At 41.1% G+C, this 18,426-nt stretch overlaps 1 protein-coding gene across 3 annotated transcripts in view; it reads left to right on the top strand.

Moving 5' to 3' along the window:
* Nucleotides 1-17,609, top strand: part of YES1 (YES proto-oncogene 1, Src family tyrosine kinase) — a 94,672-nt gene extending 77,063 nt beyond the window's left edge. For all 3 annotated transcript variants that reach the window (XM_058438572.1, XM_032152694.2, XM_058438571.1), the window contains exons 10-12: nt 750-903; nt 4,449-4,580; nt 14,432-17,609. In XM_058438572.1, the coding sequence (XP_058294555.1) occupies nt 750-903; nt 4,449-4,580; nt 14,432-14,640 (495 nt within the window). In that variant the 3' untranslated portion in view covers nt 14,641-17,609. The remainder of the gene's footprint in view (nt 1-749; nt 904-4,448; nt 4,581-14,431) is intronic.
* The last annotated feature ends 817 nt before the right edge of the window (nt 17,610-18,426 follow it).

Below are 18,426 nucleotides of genomic sequence, written 5' to 3'. Positions count from 1 at the left end.
AACAGTTTTAGTTCTCTGGCTATGCAAAAACAGGCTGCAGGCCACATTTGGCCTACAAGCTGTAGTTTGGGAACCTGTACCTTGTGTTTAATACCTTTATCACCATGTCATCTTAGATTGTGCCTGATAGAAACCTTGATGAGTTTGTATCCAGAGGCACTAAATTACCTTGTGATTTATCTGTTCTAACCACTGACACAAGAAGACATTAGGAGGGTTAATCTTGGTCTTCAGAGTAATGTTATATTTTATTTTTTTGAGGCAGAGTCTCGCTCTGTTGCCCAGGCTGGAGTGCAGTGGCACAATCTTGGCTCACTGCAACCTTTGCCTCCTGGGTTCAAGTGATTCTCCTGCCTCAGCCTCCTGAGTAGCTGGGACTACAGGTATGTGCCACCACACCCAGCTAATGTTTGTATTTTTAGTAGAGACGGGGTTTCACCATGTTGGCCAGGCTGATCTCGAACTCGTGACCTCAAACGATCCGCCTGCCTTGGCCTCCCAAATTAATGGGATTATAGGTGTGGGCCCCGCACCCAGCCAGTGTTAGATTTTTTTGAAATCTGAATTTAGCCTGCATTTTTATTATGTTTCTGGTTTTCCTGTTATCTTCTAGACTATACCCTGTTACCATCATCTCCTTCTAAGATAATATGATTTTCAGTGACACAATTTGACGTTAACCATAATTGTCTTCTCTCTGCCTCCCTTTGTATCGTATGTCTTTTGTTTTTTGTTTTTCCCTTTCCAAGATTGCTGATGGTATGGCATATATTGAAAGAATGAACTATATTCACCGAGATCTTCGGGCTGCTAATATTCTTGTAGGAGAAAATCTTGTGTGCAAAATAGCAGATTTTGGTTTAGCAAGGTTAATTGAAGACAATGAATACACAGCAAGACAAGGTAAAATTACTTTTACATAAAAGCTTGTAATGTAGTGTTCTATGTTTTGCTTAACTCTCTTGACTATACAGCGTTTTCCAGAATAAGAATTGTTTTAGCTTCCCTCAGAAGAGTCATAGAGACATTGATTTCATTCATAAAATCATGTACCACTATGGCTTTCTGATAGTTATTTCCTCCAAGAAAGAACTTGACTAGGTATCCTTTGCATTATACATATAGCAAGTAGTAGCTTCTTTACACTTCTTTTGATATGACAACAAATATATTTTAATTTCTTTCCTAGAAAGGCCTGAGGGTCTCAGTCAGAGGAGATATTGCCCTGTACCTCCACTCACCAGGGGACATCTGACAATGTCTACAGACTTTTTTGGTGGTTACAACCTGGGGGCTACTGCTGACATCTAGTGGGTAGAGGCCAGGTATACTGCTGAACCTCCTACAGTGTACAGAAATGTGCAGGCAAGACCCCCCCCACCACAACACGGAATTATCAGGCCCAAAATGGTAGCGGTGCCGAGATTGAGAAACCCTGCTTTAGACAAAGTGCTTTCTTTCAACCTCCATACTTTTGTGCAGTTACCTCCATCTGGAATGCCTTCCTATCTGTAATGTTTGTTGTTGTTGTTGTTGTTGTTTTTCAAGATAGGGTCTCACTCTGTCGCTCAGGCTAGAGTATAGTGGCGTGATTTCAGCTCACTGCAGCCTTGACCTCCTGGGGCTCAGGTGATCCTCCCATCTCAGCCTCCTGAGTAGCTGGAACTACAGGTGCACACTACCACGCCTGACTAATTCTTTGTATTTTTTGTAGAGACGAAGTTTTGCCATGTTGCCCAAGCTGGTCTCGAACTTCTGGGCTCAAGCAATCCTCCTGCCTTGGCTTCCCAAAGTGTAAGATTGCAGGCGTGAGACACCATGCCCGGCCTGTAATCTTTACATGTGAAACTCCTAACCATTCTTTAGGGCTTAATTTAGCTGCCACGTTTTTTTTTCAAGTTTTTGGGAAACTAGTTCTTTAGTGGTGATTTCAGTGCACCCATCACCCAAGCATCGTGCAGTGTACCCAATATGTAGGTTTGTTTGTTTTTTTGAGACGGAGTCTCACTCTGTCGCCCAGCCCAGGCTGGAATGCAGTGGCACGATCTCGGCTCACTGCAACGTCTGCCTCCCAGATTCAAGCGATTCTCCTGCCCCAGCCTCCCGAGTAGCTGGGATTACAGGCTCGTACCACCACACCCAGCTAATTTTTGTATTTTCAGTAGAGACGGGGTTTCACCTCCAACATGTAGTCTTTTATCCACCCCCCAACCTTTCCCCCTTATTCCCCAAGGTCCATTATATTACTCTTATGCCTTTGTGTCCTCATAGCTTAGCCCCACTTTTAAGTGAGACCATACAATATTTGGTTTTCCATCCCTGAGTTACTTCACTTAGAGTAATGGCCTCTAGCTCCGTCTAAGTTTCTGCAAAATACATTATTTCATTCCTTTTTACGGCTGAGTAGTATACCACGGTGTATATATGCCACACTTTTTTTTATCCACTCATTGGTTGATGGTCATTTAGGTTGGCTCTATATCTGCAATTGCGAATTGTGCTGCTATAAATGTGTGTGTGTGGATGTATCTTTTTCATGTAATGATTTTTTTTTTTTTTTTGCTTTGAGACAGAGTCTCAATCTGTTGCCCAGGCTGGAGTGCAGTGGCACAATCTCGGCTCACTGCCAACCTCCACCTTCCAGGTTCAAGTGATTCTCCTTCCTCAGCCTCCCCCGTAGCTGGGATTACAGGCACCCGCCACCAGGCCTGGCTAATTTTTGTATTTTAGTAGACACAAGGTTTCACCATGTTGGCCACGTTGGTCTCAAACTCCTGACCTCAGGTGATCCACACGCCTTGGCTTCCCAAAGCACTGGGATTACAGGCGTGAGCCACCACACCTGGCTGATTTCATTTCCTTTGGGAAGATACCCAGTAGTGGGATTGCTGGATTGAATGGTAGTTCTACTTTTAGTTCTTTAAGGAGTTTCCATACTGTTTTCCATAGTGGTTGTACTAATTTACATTCCCACCATCAGTGGAAAAATGTTCCCTTTTCACCACATCCACACCAACATCTATTGTTGTTTTTTTTTGTTTTTGACTTTTTCATTATGGCCATTCTTACAGGAGTAAGGTAGTGTCTCATTGTAGTTTTAATTTGCATTTCCCTGATGATTAGTGATGTTGTAGTTGCTACTGGTTTTTTTTGTTTTGTTTTGTTTTTTTGGGACAGAGTCTCACTCTGTCACCCCGGCTGGAGTGCAGTGGCGCAATCTTGGCTCGCTGCAAGCTCCACCTCCCAGGTTCACGCCATTCTCCTGCCTCAGCCTCCCAGAGTAGCTGAGACTACAGGTGCCTGCCACCACGTCCGGCTAATTTTTTTTTTTTTGTATTTTTAGTAGAGACGGGGTTTCACCGTATTAGCCAGGATGGTCTCAATCTCCTGACCTCATGATCTGTCCACCTTGGCCTCCCAAAGTGCTGGGATTACAGGCGTGAGCCGCCGCGCCTGGCCAAGTTTTGCTTTTTTGCCCAGACTGGAGTGAAGTGGCATGATCTTGGCTCACTGCAACCTCTGCCCCCCAGGTTCAAGCAATTCTCCTGCCTCAGCCTCCTGAGTAGCTGGGATTACAGGCCTGGCTAAGTTTTGTATTTTTGGTAGAGACAGGGTTTCACCGTGTTGGCCAGGCTGGTCTTGAACTCCTGACCTTAGGTGATCTGCCCACCTCGGCCTCTCAAAGTGCTGGGATTATAGGCGTGAGCCACTGTGCCCAACCACCTGCCACTTTTTAAATGAAACATTTTGTAACTGTGCCAAGGAAAATTGATTGTCTGTTTGTCTAAATGTCTAAAGAACTCTGTTTTAAAACACTATCTACAAACACATATAAATAACTTAAAGAATGTAAGACACCTATAATCTTATTTCCCCAGTAACTTTATAAACTTCCTGAAAGCCATGCTTTTTAGGTTTCCATAATGATTAGCATAATGCCCTCCACAAAAAAGATATACAGTAAATATTTAAGTTAATTAACATGGGCTTTTAAAAGTAGTACAATAAAATTTTCCAGAACGATATAAAAAGTAGGAAAGAGATTATGGTTGAAAACCTGTAGACATTATAACTCAATAGAATATTCACTCATCAGCCAATAGTTAACTATAGCTATTAGGTGCCAGACTATACTTAAAAGTTACACGTATGATAACCCGTATCTTTGGCTTGCTAGAGCTTCAACCTCTATTTTCTTAAATTGTTTTCTGTTCCCACAGCCAACTTATTTTTTATATCATCAGCGATCTAATCAGGAAGAAATGTGATTTATTTCAATATGAATTTTAAAAATTAAAGAATTTTTATCCCATGTATCTTGTACATTTAAAGAATTGACACTGATGACTACAGTAGAGATACTGACAGAACATTAGCCCTGCGTATGCTATGTTTACACAAATAGATTTTTTAAAAACAATTAAGCAAGATGGTCAATATTATTTTAGGTGCAAAATTTCCAATCAAATGGACAGCTCCTGAAGCTGCACTGTATGGTCGGTTTACAATAAAGTCTGATGTCTGGTCATTTGGAATTCTGCAGACAGAACTGGTAACAAAGGGCCGAGTGCCATATCCAGGTAAGCTTGCATTTTATTAGCTCTTGGTTATCTCATGAGTGGCTTTATCAGGAGTTTATTAGGAACAGAATTATAAGCGGGGAAAAGGCCTTTATTTCTTCTCATAGTCTCCCTGCCTCTCCCTGTGCCCACTCCTTCCCTTTACTGTGGCATTGGATGGGTAACTGTGGCATTGGATGGGTAACAGTGAAAGCCACGATCCTTGACAGGGTGAGCACATGAGATATGCCCCACATTCACCTCAGCTTTCTCAGGACATTTTCCAAAAGGGCCTCTTACTGTTCTCTCAGATAATAAACGTATCTTAAATATCCTGGCTCATCACCCTATATCCTAAATAACTGTTCTTTTTCAGTAGTGTGACTGGGTTTTTTTTTTTTTTTTTTTTAAACAGAGTCTCACTCTGTCACCCAGGCTGGAGTGCAGTGGTGCAGTCTGGCTCACTGCAACCTCTGCCTCCCGGGTTCAAGCAATTCTCCTGCCTCAGCCTCCCAAGTAGCTGGGATTACAGGTACCCGCCACCATGCCCAGCTAATTTTTTGTATTTTTAGTAGAGATGGGGTTTTGCCATGTTGGCTAAGCTGGTCTCGAACTCCTGACCCCAGGTGATCCACCTGCCTAGGCCTCTCAAAGTGCTGGGATTACAGGCGTGAGCCACCATGCCCATCCTGGTATATTTTTTTAAATATGTACTTGCCTTGTTTTCTTCAGTAGATTATTTTGAGATCCTTTTCTTGTTTTATTTCTCCTAACAAAACCTATTTATAAACCAGTACTTTAAAAAATAGGCCGGGCGCGGTGGCTCACGCTTGTAATCCCAGCACTTTGGGAGGCCGAGGCGGGCGGATCACGAGGTTAGGAGATCGAGACCACGGTGAAACCCCATCTCTACTAAAAATACAAAAAAATTAGCCAGGCGTGGTGGCGGGCGCCTGTAGTCCCAGCTACTCGGAGAGGCTGAGGCAGGAGAATAGCGTGAACCCGGGAGGCGGAGCTTGCAGTGAGCCGAGATTGCGCCACTGCACTCCAGCCTGGGCGACAGAGTGAGACTCCGTCTCCAAAAAAAAAAATATATATATATATATATCTGCCATTAATAAAGAGGAAAAATAAAAATGCTTCCCTTTCAAAATTAAGAGACTTTTTTTTTTTTTTTTTTGAGACAGAGTCTTGCTCTGTCGCCCAGGCTGGAGTGCAGTGTCACGATCTCAGCTCACTGCAGCCTCCACCTCCCAGGTTCATGCCATTCTCCTGCCTCAGCCTCCCGAGTAGCTGGGACTACAGGCACCCACTACCACGCCCAGCTAATTTTTTGTATTTTTAGTAGAGACGTGTTAACCAGGATGGTCTCGATCTCCTGACCTTGTGATCCGCCCGCCTCGGCCTCCCAAAGTGCTGGGATTACAGGCGTGAGCCACCATGCCCGGCCTCAAAATTAAGAGATTTATATAGTTTCTAGGAGGAAGGAGAAATTTTAGCTCACTTGAAATTCAGCTATCATTGAGTATTATTTTAGTTTGTTACTTCTCAGACTCTTCTACTGAAGTATCCTAATGTTGAGAGTGAAAGCATATAAAATTTAATCTTTAGGAAAACTGTTTTGCTAATCTTACAGGTTTTGCATATTATCTAACATATTCCTCTTCCCGAATATCTCCAACTGTAGATCTAATGCCATCGAATTTTATCACCCACTTTGTCTGGTTGCTGTTATTCACTGATACCATTCAAGTTATTCTCATTTAATGACTCACCATTGTCCTCTCCAACAAAACTCCTCTCCTGTCTTAACTCATTGTCATCTTAATACACATGGTGATGATTTTTCTATTACCCTGGTCTCTTGTAGCTTGAACTCTTCTCCTGTGTAATCTTATCTTTCACTCTACCTTAGCCAGTTTTTCCATCTTCATACCTTAAACCTTAACGTCACCAATAACTGCAACCCTTTCAAAATCTATTTCATGCATCTACTTTCTGACCACCACTTGCCATCTTTCTAGATAACTCCCTCTACCCCAACCCTAGCAATTTCTTGGTGCTACCAGGATCTTTACTTCATTATTTCTGCCACCTTTTCCTTCTTCTCACCCCGTTCATGAAACTATTCTCCTTAAATTCCCTAGTGAAGCAGTATAATCACTCCTTTGCAGTTACCTTGCCTTTCACTCTTCTCTGATTTCATCATCATTGCTTAGCAAAATCACCACACTAAATAAATCCAACTCTGCCTACACCACACCTGCAAACAGGGCTAGAAAGAACAACACAGCCATGCAACATAGTTTCACTTTAAATATATAATCATGAGGAACTTTCAGTTTTAGCTATGATGGAGAGGCTAATATCCAACTTACTATAGCACTGTAAACAACTACAAAAGTTAAATAAAGTATGTAAAAAAACTGATAGGACATTATATCAAGGAAGGCCATTTATATTGGCTTTTCTGAAGGCATTTTCTAAAATAGCATAGGGCAGTAAAACCCAAACAGAAAGCATAAGTCTTATTAAGCAAAAGGGGCAGAGATCCTAGTGCTGGGATCTGAAGGACAGGGTCCCAGAGAAGGAACCATAGGGAAAGAAATCTAAAATTCTCCTTTAAAATTCCACTTGGGTGTGGTGACTCACTCCTATAATCCCAGCACTTTGGGAGGCTGAGGTGGATGGGTCGCTTGAGTGATCCTTCAAATTGAGGAATATGAAGCTGCAGTGAGCTATGATTGCACCACTGCACTCCAGCCTGGGCAACAGAGCAAGACCCTGTCTCAAAAAAAAAAAAAAAATCCCCTCGGGTCCTTGGTCAGTTCTAATCTGCGCATACACAGGGAGAGTCTCTGGGAGACCTAACAGAAAATAGCCACTAGGAGGCTGGGGAGTCAAGCAGAGTTCAGAGGCTACAGAGTGCTGAGGAGTTCTTGCCCAGCCAAACTGGATAGATGTTGGAGAATACCCTAGGCTTTTTGTTGAGACCCCAGAAAGTCCATACCCTAGGAGAAAGGGCAAAACTGAGCAAAACTAAGCCCTAACAACTAGGTGATCTGCTGGTAAATTACAAATGGAATTAAACTGAACATCCTTCAGAAAAAATAACATGATCCAGATAATCTACAGTGTATGATTCAAAATGTCTAACACAAAATAAAAAGTTACTAGATACATGAAGAAGGGAAGAGATGATTGATTGTCAAGAGTTCAAAATCTGGCTGGGCACTGTGGCTCACGCCTGTAATCCCAACACATTGGGAGGCCAAGGCGGGTGGATCACAAGGTCAGGAGTTTGAGACCAGCCTGGCCAAGACGGTAAAACCCCATCTCTGCTAAAAATACAAAAATTAGCCAGCCATAGTGGCGGGCGCCTGTAATCCCAGCTACTCAGGAGGCTGAGGCAGGAGAATCGCTTGAACCCAGGAGGTGGAGGTTGCAGTGAGCTGAGATCGTGCCACTGCACTCTAGCCTGGGTGACAGAGCAAGATTCTGTCTCAAAAAAAAAAAAAAAAAAAAAAAGAGTTCAAAATCAATAGAAGCAGACTCTGAGATAATCCAAATCTTGGAGTTAGCAAAAGACTTCAAAATAGCAATATATGGAATGTTAAAATAGAAGAAAAGTTTTGCAAAATAATGAAAAACTGGAGAATTTCAGCAGAATTTGAATCTATTTAAAAAAATCAAATGGAAATTGTATTTATTTATTTATTTTCTTTTGAAACAGAGTCTCACTCTGTCTCCCAGGCTGGAGTACAGTGGCACGATCTTGGTTCACTGCAGCCTCCGCCTCCCAGGTTCCAGCGATTCTCCTGCCTCAGCCTCCCAAGTAGCTAGGATTACAGGCGTGAGCCACCCGGCCTGGCCCTCAAATGGAAATTTTAGAACTGTAAAACATTATATCAAATTTAAGTACTCACTAGATGGGCATAATAGAAGACAAGATTAGTGGATTCAGACACATTAACAAAGTATCCAAGGTGTAATGCATAGATAAAAGCTAATGGGGAAGAAAGCAGAACAGAATGTATAAAACCAGTGGGGCATAGTGAAAAGGTCTAATTTATGGAGTCCCAGAAGCAGAAGAGAGAAAAAGATGAAACAGTGACAACATTTTTAAAAAGTAATGGCTAAAAATCTTCTAAATATGATAAAACAAAATACCCACAGATTAAGTGAACCTCAAACAAGAAAAATAAACTCAGTGAAATTCAAGCAAACATACCATGGTCAAATTACAAAAATCAAAGCCAAACAGCCATAAGGAGGTGGTGCAGATTGAGCATTCCTAATTCAAAAATCCAAAATGCAGCCGGACACAGTGGCTCAGGCCTGTAATCTCAGCACTTTGGGAGGCCGAGGCTGGTGGATCACGAGGTCAGGAGTTGGAGACCAGCCTGGCCAACATAGTGAAACCCCATCTCTACTAAAAATACAAAAATTAGCTGGGCATGGTGGCACACACCTGTAGTACCAGCTACTTGGAGGCTGAGGCAGGAGAATTGCTTGAACCTGGGAGGCAGAGGTTGCAATGAGCCAAGATTGTGCCACTGCACTCCAGCTTGGGCAACAGAGCAAGACTTCATCTCAAAAAAAAAAAAAAAAAAAAATCCGCAATGCTCCAAAATCCAAAACATTTTGAGCATTGACAACACCACAAATGGAAAATTCCACAGCCATCCTCATGTGACAGGTTGCAGTCAAAATGCCATCAAAATTTTGTGCAGAAAATTATTTTTAAAATTATGTAAAATTACCTTCAGACTATATGTATAAGGTGTATATGAAACATAAATGAATTTTTTTTTTTTTTTTTTGAGACAGGGTCTCTGTCACCTAGGCTGGAGTGCAGTGGCACAATCAGGGCTCACTGCAGCCTCCACCTCCCTGGGCTCAGGTGATCCTCCCACCTCAGCCTCACAAGTAGCTGAGACCACTGGTGTGTGCCATCCACCTAGCTAATTTTTGTAGAGACGGGGTCTCACCATGTTGCCCAGGATGGTCTCAAAATCCTGGGCTCAAGCGATTTGCCCTGGCCTCCCAAAGTGCTGAGATTACAGGTGCGAGCCACCGTGCCTGGCTCATAAATGAATTTTGTGTTTAGACTTGGGTCTCATCCCTTAAGATATCTCATTATGTATATGCAAATATTCCAAAATCCAAAAAAATCCCAAATCAGAAATACTTCTGGTCCCAAACATTTCAGATAAGGGATACTCAGCCTGTATATTATCTACACAGGAACAACAGTCAGACAGCTAACTTTTCCTCAGATATGGAAGCCAGGAAAGAGTGAAATTATGTCTTTAAAGTGCTTGGGAGAAAACTGCTGATCTAAAACACCAACAATAAAAAATCTTACGAAATTTATAATGTATATAAAAATAGACTGTGACAATAACACAAAGGGTAGAGGGGGTCAAGGAATAAGAGGTAAACCGTTCTAAGTTTGGAACAGGTAAAAGTACTTATTTTAACTATAATAAACCAAAGAAGCATATTGTAGTCTCAATGATAACTACTAAAATAACAAGAAGAGAAGATAAAAAGCCAACAGAGGAGAGAAAAAATTGAACATTGAAAAATGCTTGTTTAATCAAATTAAAAAGCAAGAGAGGAGAAACGAATAGATGGAACAAAGATCAGGATGGTAGAATTAAACCCAACTACATCCATAATTAAATGACATTTAGGTACACTAAACATTCCAATAAAAAAAGGTAAGACTGGATTTTAAACACATATACAAATACTATAATGGTATTTATAAGATACATACTTTAAGGTTTTTTTTTTGTTTGTTTGTTTTTTGAGGCGGAGTCTCGTCTGTCGCCCAGGCTGGAGTGCAGTGGCGCAATCTCGGCTCACTGCAAGCTCCGCCTCCCAGGTTCACGCCATTCTCCTGCCTCAGCCTCTCCGAGTAGCTGGGACTACAGGCGCCTGCCACCACGCGTGGCTGATTTTTTTTTTTTTTTTGTATTTTTAGTAGAGACGGGGTTTCACCGTGGTCTCGATCTCCTGACCTCGTGATCCACCCGCCTTGGCCTCCCAAAGTGCTGGGATTACAAGTGTGAGCCACCGCGCCCGGCCACTTTAAGGTATTTTAAGAGACTGAAATTAAAAGGATGGAAAAGTTATACTCTGCAGATCCTAACTGAAGAAAGCCTAGATAGCAGTGGACTTTAAGGCAAGAAATAGTACTAGGGACAAAAAGGGACATTTCATAATGATAAAAGGGTCAGTTCAACAGGGAAACATAAAAATCCAAAATGAGCTATATAACTACGTAGCATCGAAATGCATAAAAATTTATATGATCAGGATATTCTAGTTAAGTATTCAGATGATAATCAGAATATAAACGATTTGTAGATTACCCATCTTTAAAGAAGAAAAAGAGATACTTTATAAATATCATTCATTGTCTTTCTTTGATGATTTTTAAGAGGATTTGGAAAGAACTTTCCACATGTAGCATGGACCGATCCATTGCATACTCTTCTTACATCAGATTGTCCATTTCAAAGCAACAGCTCCTGTTTACTAATCTTATTTGGGGATAGTAATAAACCTTGATAAATGCTAACAGGTATGAAATCCTTACATTTATTGACAGTATGCTAAGTATTTACCATATGATTTTTTTTTTTTTTTTTTGAGACGGAGTCTTGCTTTGTCACCCAGGCTGGAGTGCAGTGGTGCAATCTCTGCTCACTGCAACCTCCGCCTCCCGGGTTCAAGTGATTCTCCTGCCTCAGCCTCCCAAATAGCTGGGATTACAGGCGTGTGCCACCGTGCCCAGTTTTCATATTTTTAGTAGAGATGGGGTTTCGCCATGTTGGCCAGACTGGTCTCAAACTCCTGACCTCAGGTGATCTGCCCACTCAGCCTCCCAAAGTGCTGGGATTACAGGTGTGAACTACCATGCTCAGCTGGCATAAAATAATTTAATAGTTCTAATTATCAGAAAATTCTGAAGAGTGAAGTTGTTTTTGTTTTGAGATGGAGTCCCACTCTGTCACCCAGGCTGGAGTGCAGTGGCGTGATCTTGGCTCACTGCAACCTCCACCTCCTGGGTTTAAGCGATTCTGCTGCCTCAGCCTCCCAAGTAGCTGGGACTACAGGCGCCCGCCACCATGCCCGGCTAATTTTTTGTATTTTTAGTAGAGACGGGGTTTCACCGTGTTGGCCAGGATGGTCTCGATCTCTTGACCTCGTGTCTGCCTGCTTCGGCCTCCCAAAGTGCTGGGATTACAGGCATGAGCCACCGCACCTGGCCTTTGAGTGAAGTTTTGAATGAAAGCTTATTGGTAATTAGAAGTTATTTTCATAGGTTCCGGCTTATTTGGATTAGTTAATCCTAGCAGTCAATTAAAATAATAAGCATAAAATCAAAGAACACAGAATGGAAAAGAAGTTCAATTAAAGTAAGCCCTCACTGAATATTAATTCCCTTACTCCTTTTCTCCTTCCCCCAACAACTTCTAGTTGTATTTCCATTGTTAGTAAAATGTACTGGATTTCACTTCCCCACCCCCTGAGATGGAGTCTCACTCTGTCACCCAGGCTGGAGTGCTATGGCGCAATCTCGGCTCACTGCAACGTCCGCCTCCCGCTCAAGTGATTCTCCCACCTCAGCTTCCCAAGTAGCTGGGATTACAGGCACCTGCCATCATGCCCGGCTCATTTTTGTATTTTGTAGAGTCGCGGTTTCACCATGTTGGCAAGGCTGGTCTTGAACTCCTGACCTCAGGTGATCGCCCACCTCGGCCTCCCAAAGCGCCAGGATTACAGGCGAGAGCCACCACGCCCAGCTGGATTTCACTTATGAAGATGGCAGTACCTAGTTAGATGAAAAGCTCAGAAAACTTCCTTTTAAGTATTGAATTTCAAAGTAATGTCATGTAGAGTTTTTTTTAATAGTTTAAAAAATGTATTTTGAGAAATCACTTATTCCTCAAAAAAAAAAAAACAAAATCTAAATAATAATGATTTAACCCCATTACATTTTCTTTAGAGAATCATAGACTATTTTAAATACCATTCCTAATTGGTTGATAAAGTTTCCAAGAGATACGAGGGATGGCCTGATTTGCAGGCAGGCAGGGAAGGTGATGCAGGAGATAAAGGAAGTGAGATGGGGTTGCTGGCTTAGTGAGACACTGTCAGGAAGAATTTGGAAAAGGAGGCATTTTGCTGTCCTGTGATAAGATGGGGTGAACTGCTGATCAGGGGGTTGAGGAAGGGGGGATTACAAAGGAATACAAGAAAGGAGCTATGTGTAATATCTTGAAGAAAGTTAAACAGGTGATATTAGATAAGGAAACTGTTTCACAGAAGTAATTCAATATAAAGTTATGTGCTTAGTGTATTTGGCAAAACCAAGACTAGAACTTTCTTCTGAATTCCTGTTTTAAAAGTTCTTTCATACAGGATCTTGCCACCATTCCTCAGTAACCCAAGTTTGGTCATTGTTAAATGTTAATATTAGAAAGTACCAGTACCTCATAGTGGCACCCTAAATTCTTATTAATCAAATGGGGTTGGCTTTTGAAGACATTAGTATTAAAAATAAGATATAAGATAGAATGAAAAATTAGACATGTTAAAACATAGATTAGCATTTTCTAAGCTCTTCTTGATATTCTCATGTTTAAAATTGATTTTGTTGCTTTGTTAAAAGAATTATTTCACTAAATAATATACTTTGAATCAGTTAGTGGCTAGGGGGTTTGTTATGTTTTCTTAGTGCTAGTTAGGACCATTGTTCTTTTTTTTTTTTTTTTTTTTGAGGCAGTAGGCACATTCATGCATTTGTTCAGATAGTCACTCAAAAATTTGTTGAGTGCTAGTGACTGTTCTTGGCACTGGGGACACAACAGGAAGCAAGACTGACAGGTCCCTCTGATGTTTACACAGAGTTTACACTTCAGAGCTGGATGGGACCAAAAAAAAGCACAAAGAAATAAACAAGATGATTTGAGAGAGTGATATGTATTATGAAGAAAATAAATTGGAGTTATGATAGAAAGGGGGCATGGCATGTATGAATGGGTAGTCCTCTCTGGAGGAGGCTTTTTTTTTTTTTTTTTTTTTTTTGCACAAAGTAAGAATTATACGGGGAAAAAAAAAATCAGATACGTTCATATATATATATATCACCTTTTCAAGGCTATTTCCATCCAGAATAACCTTGGTTTACCAGGGCCAATAGAAAGAAGTCACAAAGTCGCCTTTAGTCAAATTTGTGTGTTTGCTTTCTTCTATAATTCCAATACTTCCACCATCAACGACTTGAGATAGCTGCCAAGGTGTTATATAATCAGTGCCAGTGTCTTCATTCATTCTACAAGGAAGGCTGTCACTTCACACTTGGAAGGTTGCACAGCCGCCAGGCAGAGGCTCTCCTCACTTCCCAGACGGGGTGGCCGGGCATAGGTGCTCCTCACTTCCCAGACGGGGCAGCCGAGCAGAGACGCTCCTCACTTCCCAGACGGGGCGGGCGGGCAGAGGTGCTCCTCACTTCCCAGACGGGGCAGCCGGGCAGAGGCGCTCCTCACGTCCCAGACAGGGCGGCTGGGCAGAGGCGCTCCTCACGTCCCAGACGGGGCGGCCTGACAGTGGCGCTCTTCACTTCCCAGACGGGGTGGCGGGCAGAGGCGCTCCCCACTTCCCAGATGAGGCGGCCGGGCAGAGGTGCATCTCACTTCCCAGACAGGGCGGCTGGGCAGAGGCGCTCCTCACTTCTTCCCAGACGATGGGTGGTCGGGCAGAGGTGCTGCTCACTTCCCAGACGATGAGCAATGGGCGGCCGGGCAGAGACGCTCAGTACCATTGTTCTTTAATGTTTTAATCTTGTGTGTTAGGTATGGTGAACCGTGAAGTATTGGAACAAGTGGAGCGAGGATACAGGATGCCGTGCCCTCAGGGCTGTCCAGAATCCCTCCATGAATTGATGAATCTGTGTTGGAAGAAGGACCCTGATGAAAGACCAACATTCGAATATATTCAGTCCTTCTTGGAAGACTACTTCACTGCTACAGAGCCACAGTACCAGCCAGGAGAAAATTTATAATTCAAGCAGCCTATTTTATATGCACAAATCTGCCAAAATGTAAAGAACTGGTGTAGATTTTCTACAGGAATCAAAAGAAGAAAATCTTCTTTACTCTGCATGTTTTTAATGGTAAACTGGAATCCCAGATATGGTTGCACAAAACCACTTTTTTTTCCCCCAAGTATTAAACTCTAATGTACCAATGATGAATTTTCCAACGTACTTCAGGGTCCAAAGAAAATAGAGCTAAGATACTGATAACAGTGTGGGTGATAGCATGGTAATGAAGGACAGTGAGGCTCCTGCTTATTTATAAATAATTTCCTTTCTTTTTTTCCCCAAAGTCAGAATTGCTCAAAGAAAATTATTTATTGTTACAGAAAAAACTTGAGAGATAAAAAGCTATACCATAATAAAATCTAAAATTAAGGAATATCATGGGACCAAATAATTCCATTCCAGTTTTTTAAAGTTTCTTTTTTTTTTTTTTGAGACGGAGTCTTGCTCTGTCACCCAGGCTGGAGTGCAGTGGCATAAACTCGGCTCACTGCAAGCCCCGCCTCCCGGGTTCACGCCATTCTCCTGCCTCAGCCTCTCTCAGTAGCTGGGAGTACAGGCGTCCGTCACCACGCCCGGCTAATTTTTTGTACTTTTAGTAGAGACGGGGTTTCATCGTGGTCTCGATCTCCTGACCTCGTGATCCGCCCGCCTCGGCCTCCCAAAGTGCTGGGATTACAAGCGTGAGCCACCACGCCCGGCCTTTTTTAAAGTTTCTTGCATTTATTATTCTCAAAAGTTTTTTCTAAGTTAAACAGTCAGTATGCAATCTTAATATATGCTTTCTTTTGCATGGACATGGGCCAGGTTTTTCTAAAGGAATTTAAACAGGATCTCAAAGTTGATTAAATGTTAGACCACAGAAGTGGAATTTGAAAGTATAATGCAGTACATTAATATTCATATTCACGGAACTGAAAGAATAAGAACTTTTTCACTTCAGTCCTTTTCTGAAGAGTTTGACTTAGAATAATGAAGGTAACTAGAAAGTGAGTTAATCTTGTATGAGGTTGCATTGTTTTTTTAAGGCAATATATAATTGAAACTACTGTCCAATCAAAGGGGAAATGTTTTAATCTTTAGATAGCATGCAAAGTAAGACCCAGCATTTAAAAAGCCCTTTTTAAAAACTAGACTTGGTACTGTGAGATATTGCTTATATGTCCTTATGGGGATGGGTGCCACAAATAGAAAATATGACCAGATCAGGGACTTGAATGCACTTTTGCTCATGGTGAATATAGATGAACAGAGAGGAAAATGTATTTAAAAGAAATACGAGAAAAGAAAATGTGAAAGTTTTACAAGTTAGAGGGATGGAATGTGATGTTTAATGTTGATGTCATAGAGTGAGAGAATGGCTTTGCTGGCACTCAGAGCTCCTCACTTAGCTATATTCTGAGACTTTTAAGAGTTATAAGGTATAACTATAAAACTAATTTTTCTTACACACTAAATGGGTATTTGTTCAAAATAGTGAAGTTATGGCTTCACATTCATTTCAGTGGGATATGGCTTTTATGTAAAACATTTTTAGAACTCCAGTTTTCAAATCATGTTTGAATCTACATTCACTTTTTTTTTTTCTTTTTTGAGACGGAGTCTCGCTGTCACCCAGGCTGGATGGAGTGCAGTGGTACGATGTCGGCTCACTGCAAGCTCCGCCTCCCAGGTTCACACCATTCTCCTGCCTCAGCCTCCCGAGTAGCTGGGACTACAGGCGCCCACCACCACACCTGGCTAGTTTTTTGTAGTTTTAGTAGAGACGGGGTTTCACTGTGTTAGCCGAGATGGTCTGGATCTCCTGACCTTGTGATCTGCCCGCCTCAGCCTCGCAAAGTGCTGGGATTACAGGCGTGAGCCACCGCACCCGGCCTACGTTCAGTTTTAAAGTCTACGTAATGGTGGTCATTTTTTCCCTTTTAGAATATATTAAATGGTTGATTTGGGGAGGAAAACTTATTCCAAATATTAACAGTGGTGAAAAGGGGACAGTTTTTACCCTAAAGTGCAAAAGTGAAACATACAAAATAAGACTAATTTTTAAGAATAACTCAGCAATTTCAAAATACAGATTTGAATAGCAGCATTAGTGGTTTAAGTGTCTAGCAAAGGAAAAATTGATAAATGAAGGTCTGGTGTATATGTTTTAAAATTCTCTCATATAGTCACACCTTAAATTAAACCTCATATTAGGCCCCTCTTTTCAGGATATAATTCTTAACTATCATTATTTACCTGATTTTAATCATCAGATTCGAAATTCTGTGCCATGGCATATATGTTCAAATTCAAACCATTTTAAAATGTTACAGATGGACTTCATGCAAGTTGGCAATGGTTCTGGTACTAAAAATTGTGGTGGTTTTTTCTGTTTACGTAACCTGCTTAGTATTGACACTCTCTACCAAGAGGGTCTTCCTAAGAAGAGTGCTGTCATTATTTCCTCTTGTCAACAACTTGTGACATGAGATTTTTTAAGGGCTTTATGTGAACTATGATATTGTAATTTTTCTAAGCATATTCAAAAGGGTAACAAAATTATGTTTATGTACTAAATCAGGAAAGTAAGCCAGGAAAAGTTGATGGTATTCATTAGGTTTTAACTGAATGGAGCAGTTCCTTATATAATAACAATTGTATAGTAGGGATAAAACACTAACTTAATGTGTATTCATTTTAAATTGTTCTGTATTTTTAAATTGCCAAGAAAAATAAACAACTTTGTAAATTTGAAGATTTTTTCCAACAGCTTTTCGTCTTCAGTGTCTTAATGTGGAAGTTAACCCTTACCAAAAAAGGAAGTTGGCAAAAACAGCCTTCTAGCACACTTTTTTAAATGAATAATGGTAGCCTAAACTTAATATTTTTATAAAGTATTGTAATATTGTTTTGTGGATAATTGAAATAAAAAATTCTCATTGAATGCACCTATTAATCGTTTTAGTTGCTATTCATATTCTCATTTGTTTTTTAAAAATTGATATATTCTGAATTCTTCCATTGAGAAAAAAATGTTCAGTTACTTGTAACTACTGAGCAGAATTTAATCCTTTATTAAATTAAGAACATTATTGAACTCATTATTTGTGGTCAATTTTCTATGTCAAGTGAGTGACATTATTTTTATAAGTATTTTCTTCTTTTTAAAATTATACCAGCAAATACAGTTAATGCAGAAACCTAAGTAATTTGAGTGTAGCTATTCACAATCTATGTGAAGAATATAAAATAGAGGCCAGGCGCGGTGGCTCATGCCTGTAATCCCAGCACTTTGGGAGGCCGAGGCAGGTGGATCACGAGGTCAGGAGATCGAGACCATCCTGGCTAACACGGTGAAACCCCGTCTTCATTAAAAGTACAAAAAATTAGCTGGGCGTGGTGGTGGGCGCCTGTAGTCCCAGCCACTCGGGAGGCTGAGGCAGGAGAATTGCATGAACCGGGGAGGCGGAGCTTGCAGTGAGCCGAGATTGTGCCACTGCACTCCATCCAGCCTGGGCAACAGAGCGAGACTGTCTAAAAAAAAAAAAAAAATATATATATATATATATAGAATGACCAGTTTTATTATAAATTAAGGGGCTTAATTTTCTAAAAAAGAAAAAAGCCTTATCTCTATGCGTTTTATATAGGATAATGAAAATAAAATTGTCTAATACTAGATTTTGAATGGTCATTCAAAAGCATTTATTTTCAGTAAGTGTTAATTACAAAATCATTAGCTTTTTTTCTGATTTCTAAAACACT

The sequence above is a fragment of the Hylobates moloch genome, unplaced genomic scaffold, assembly GCF_009828535.3.
Source record: "Hylobates moloch isolate HMO894 unplaced genomic scaffold, HMol_V3 SCAFFOLD_5, whole genome shotgun sequence".
NCBI classification, from domain to species: Eukaryota; Metazoa; Chordata; class Mammalia; order Primates; family Hylobatidae; genus Hylobates; species Hylobates moloch.
This window is presented reverse-complemented; position numbering and strand designations above follow the sequence as displayed.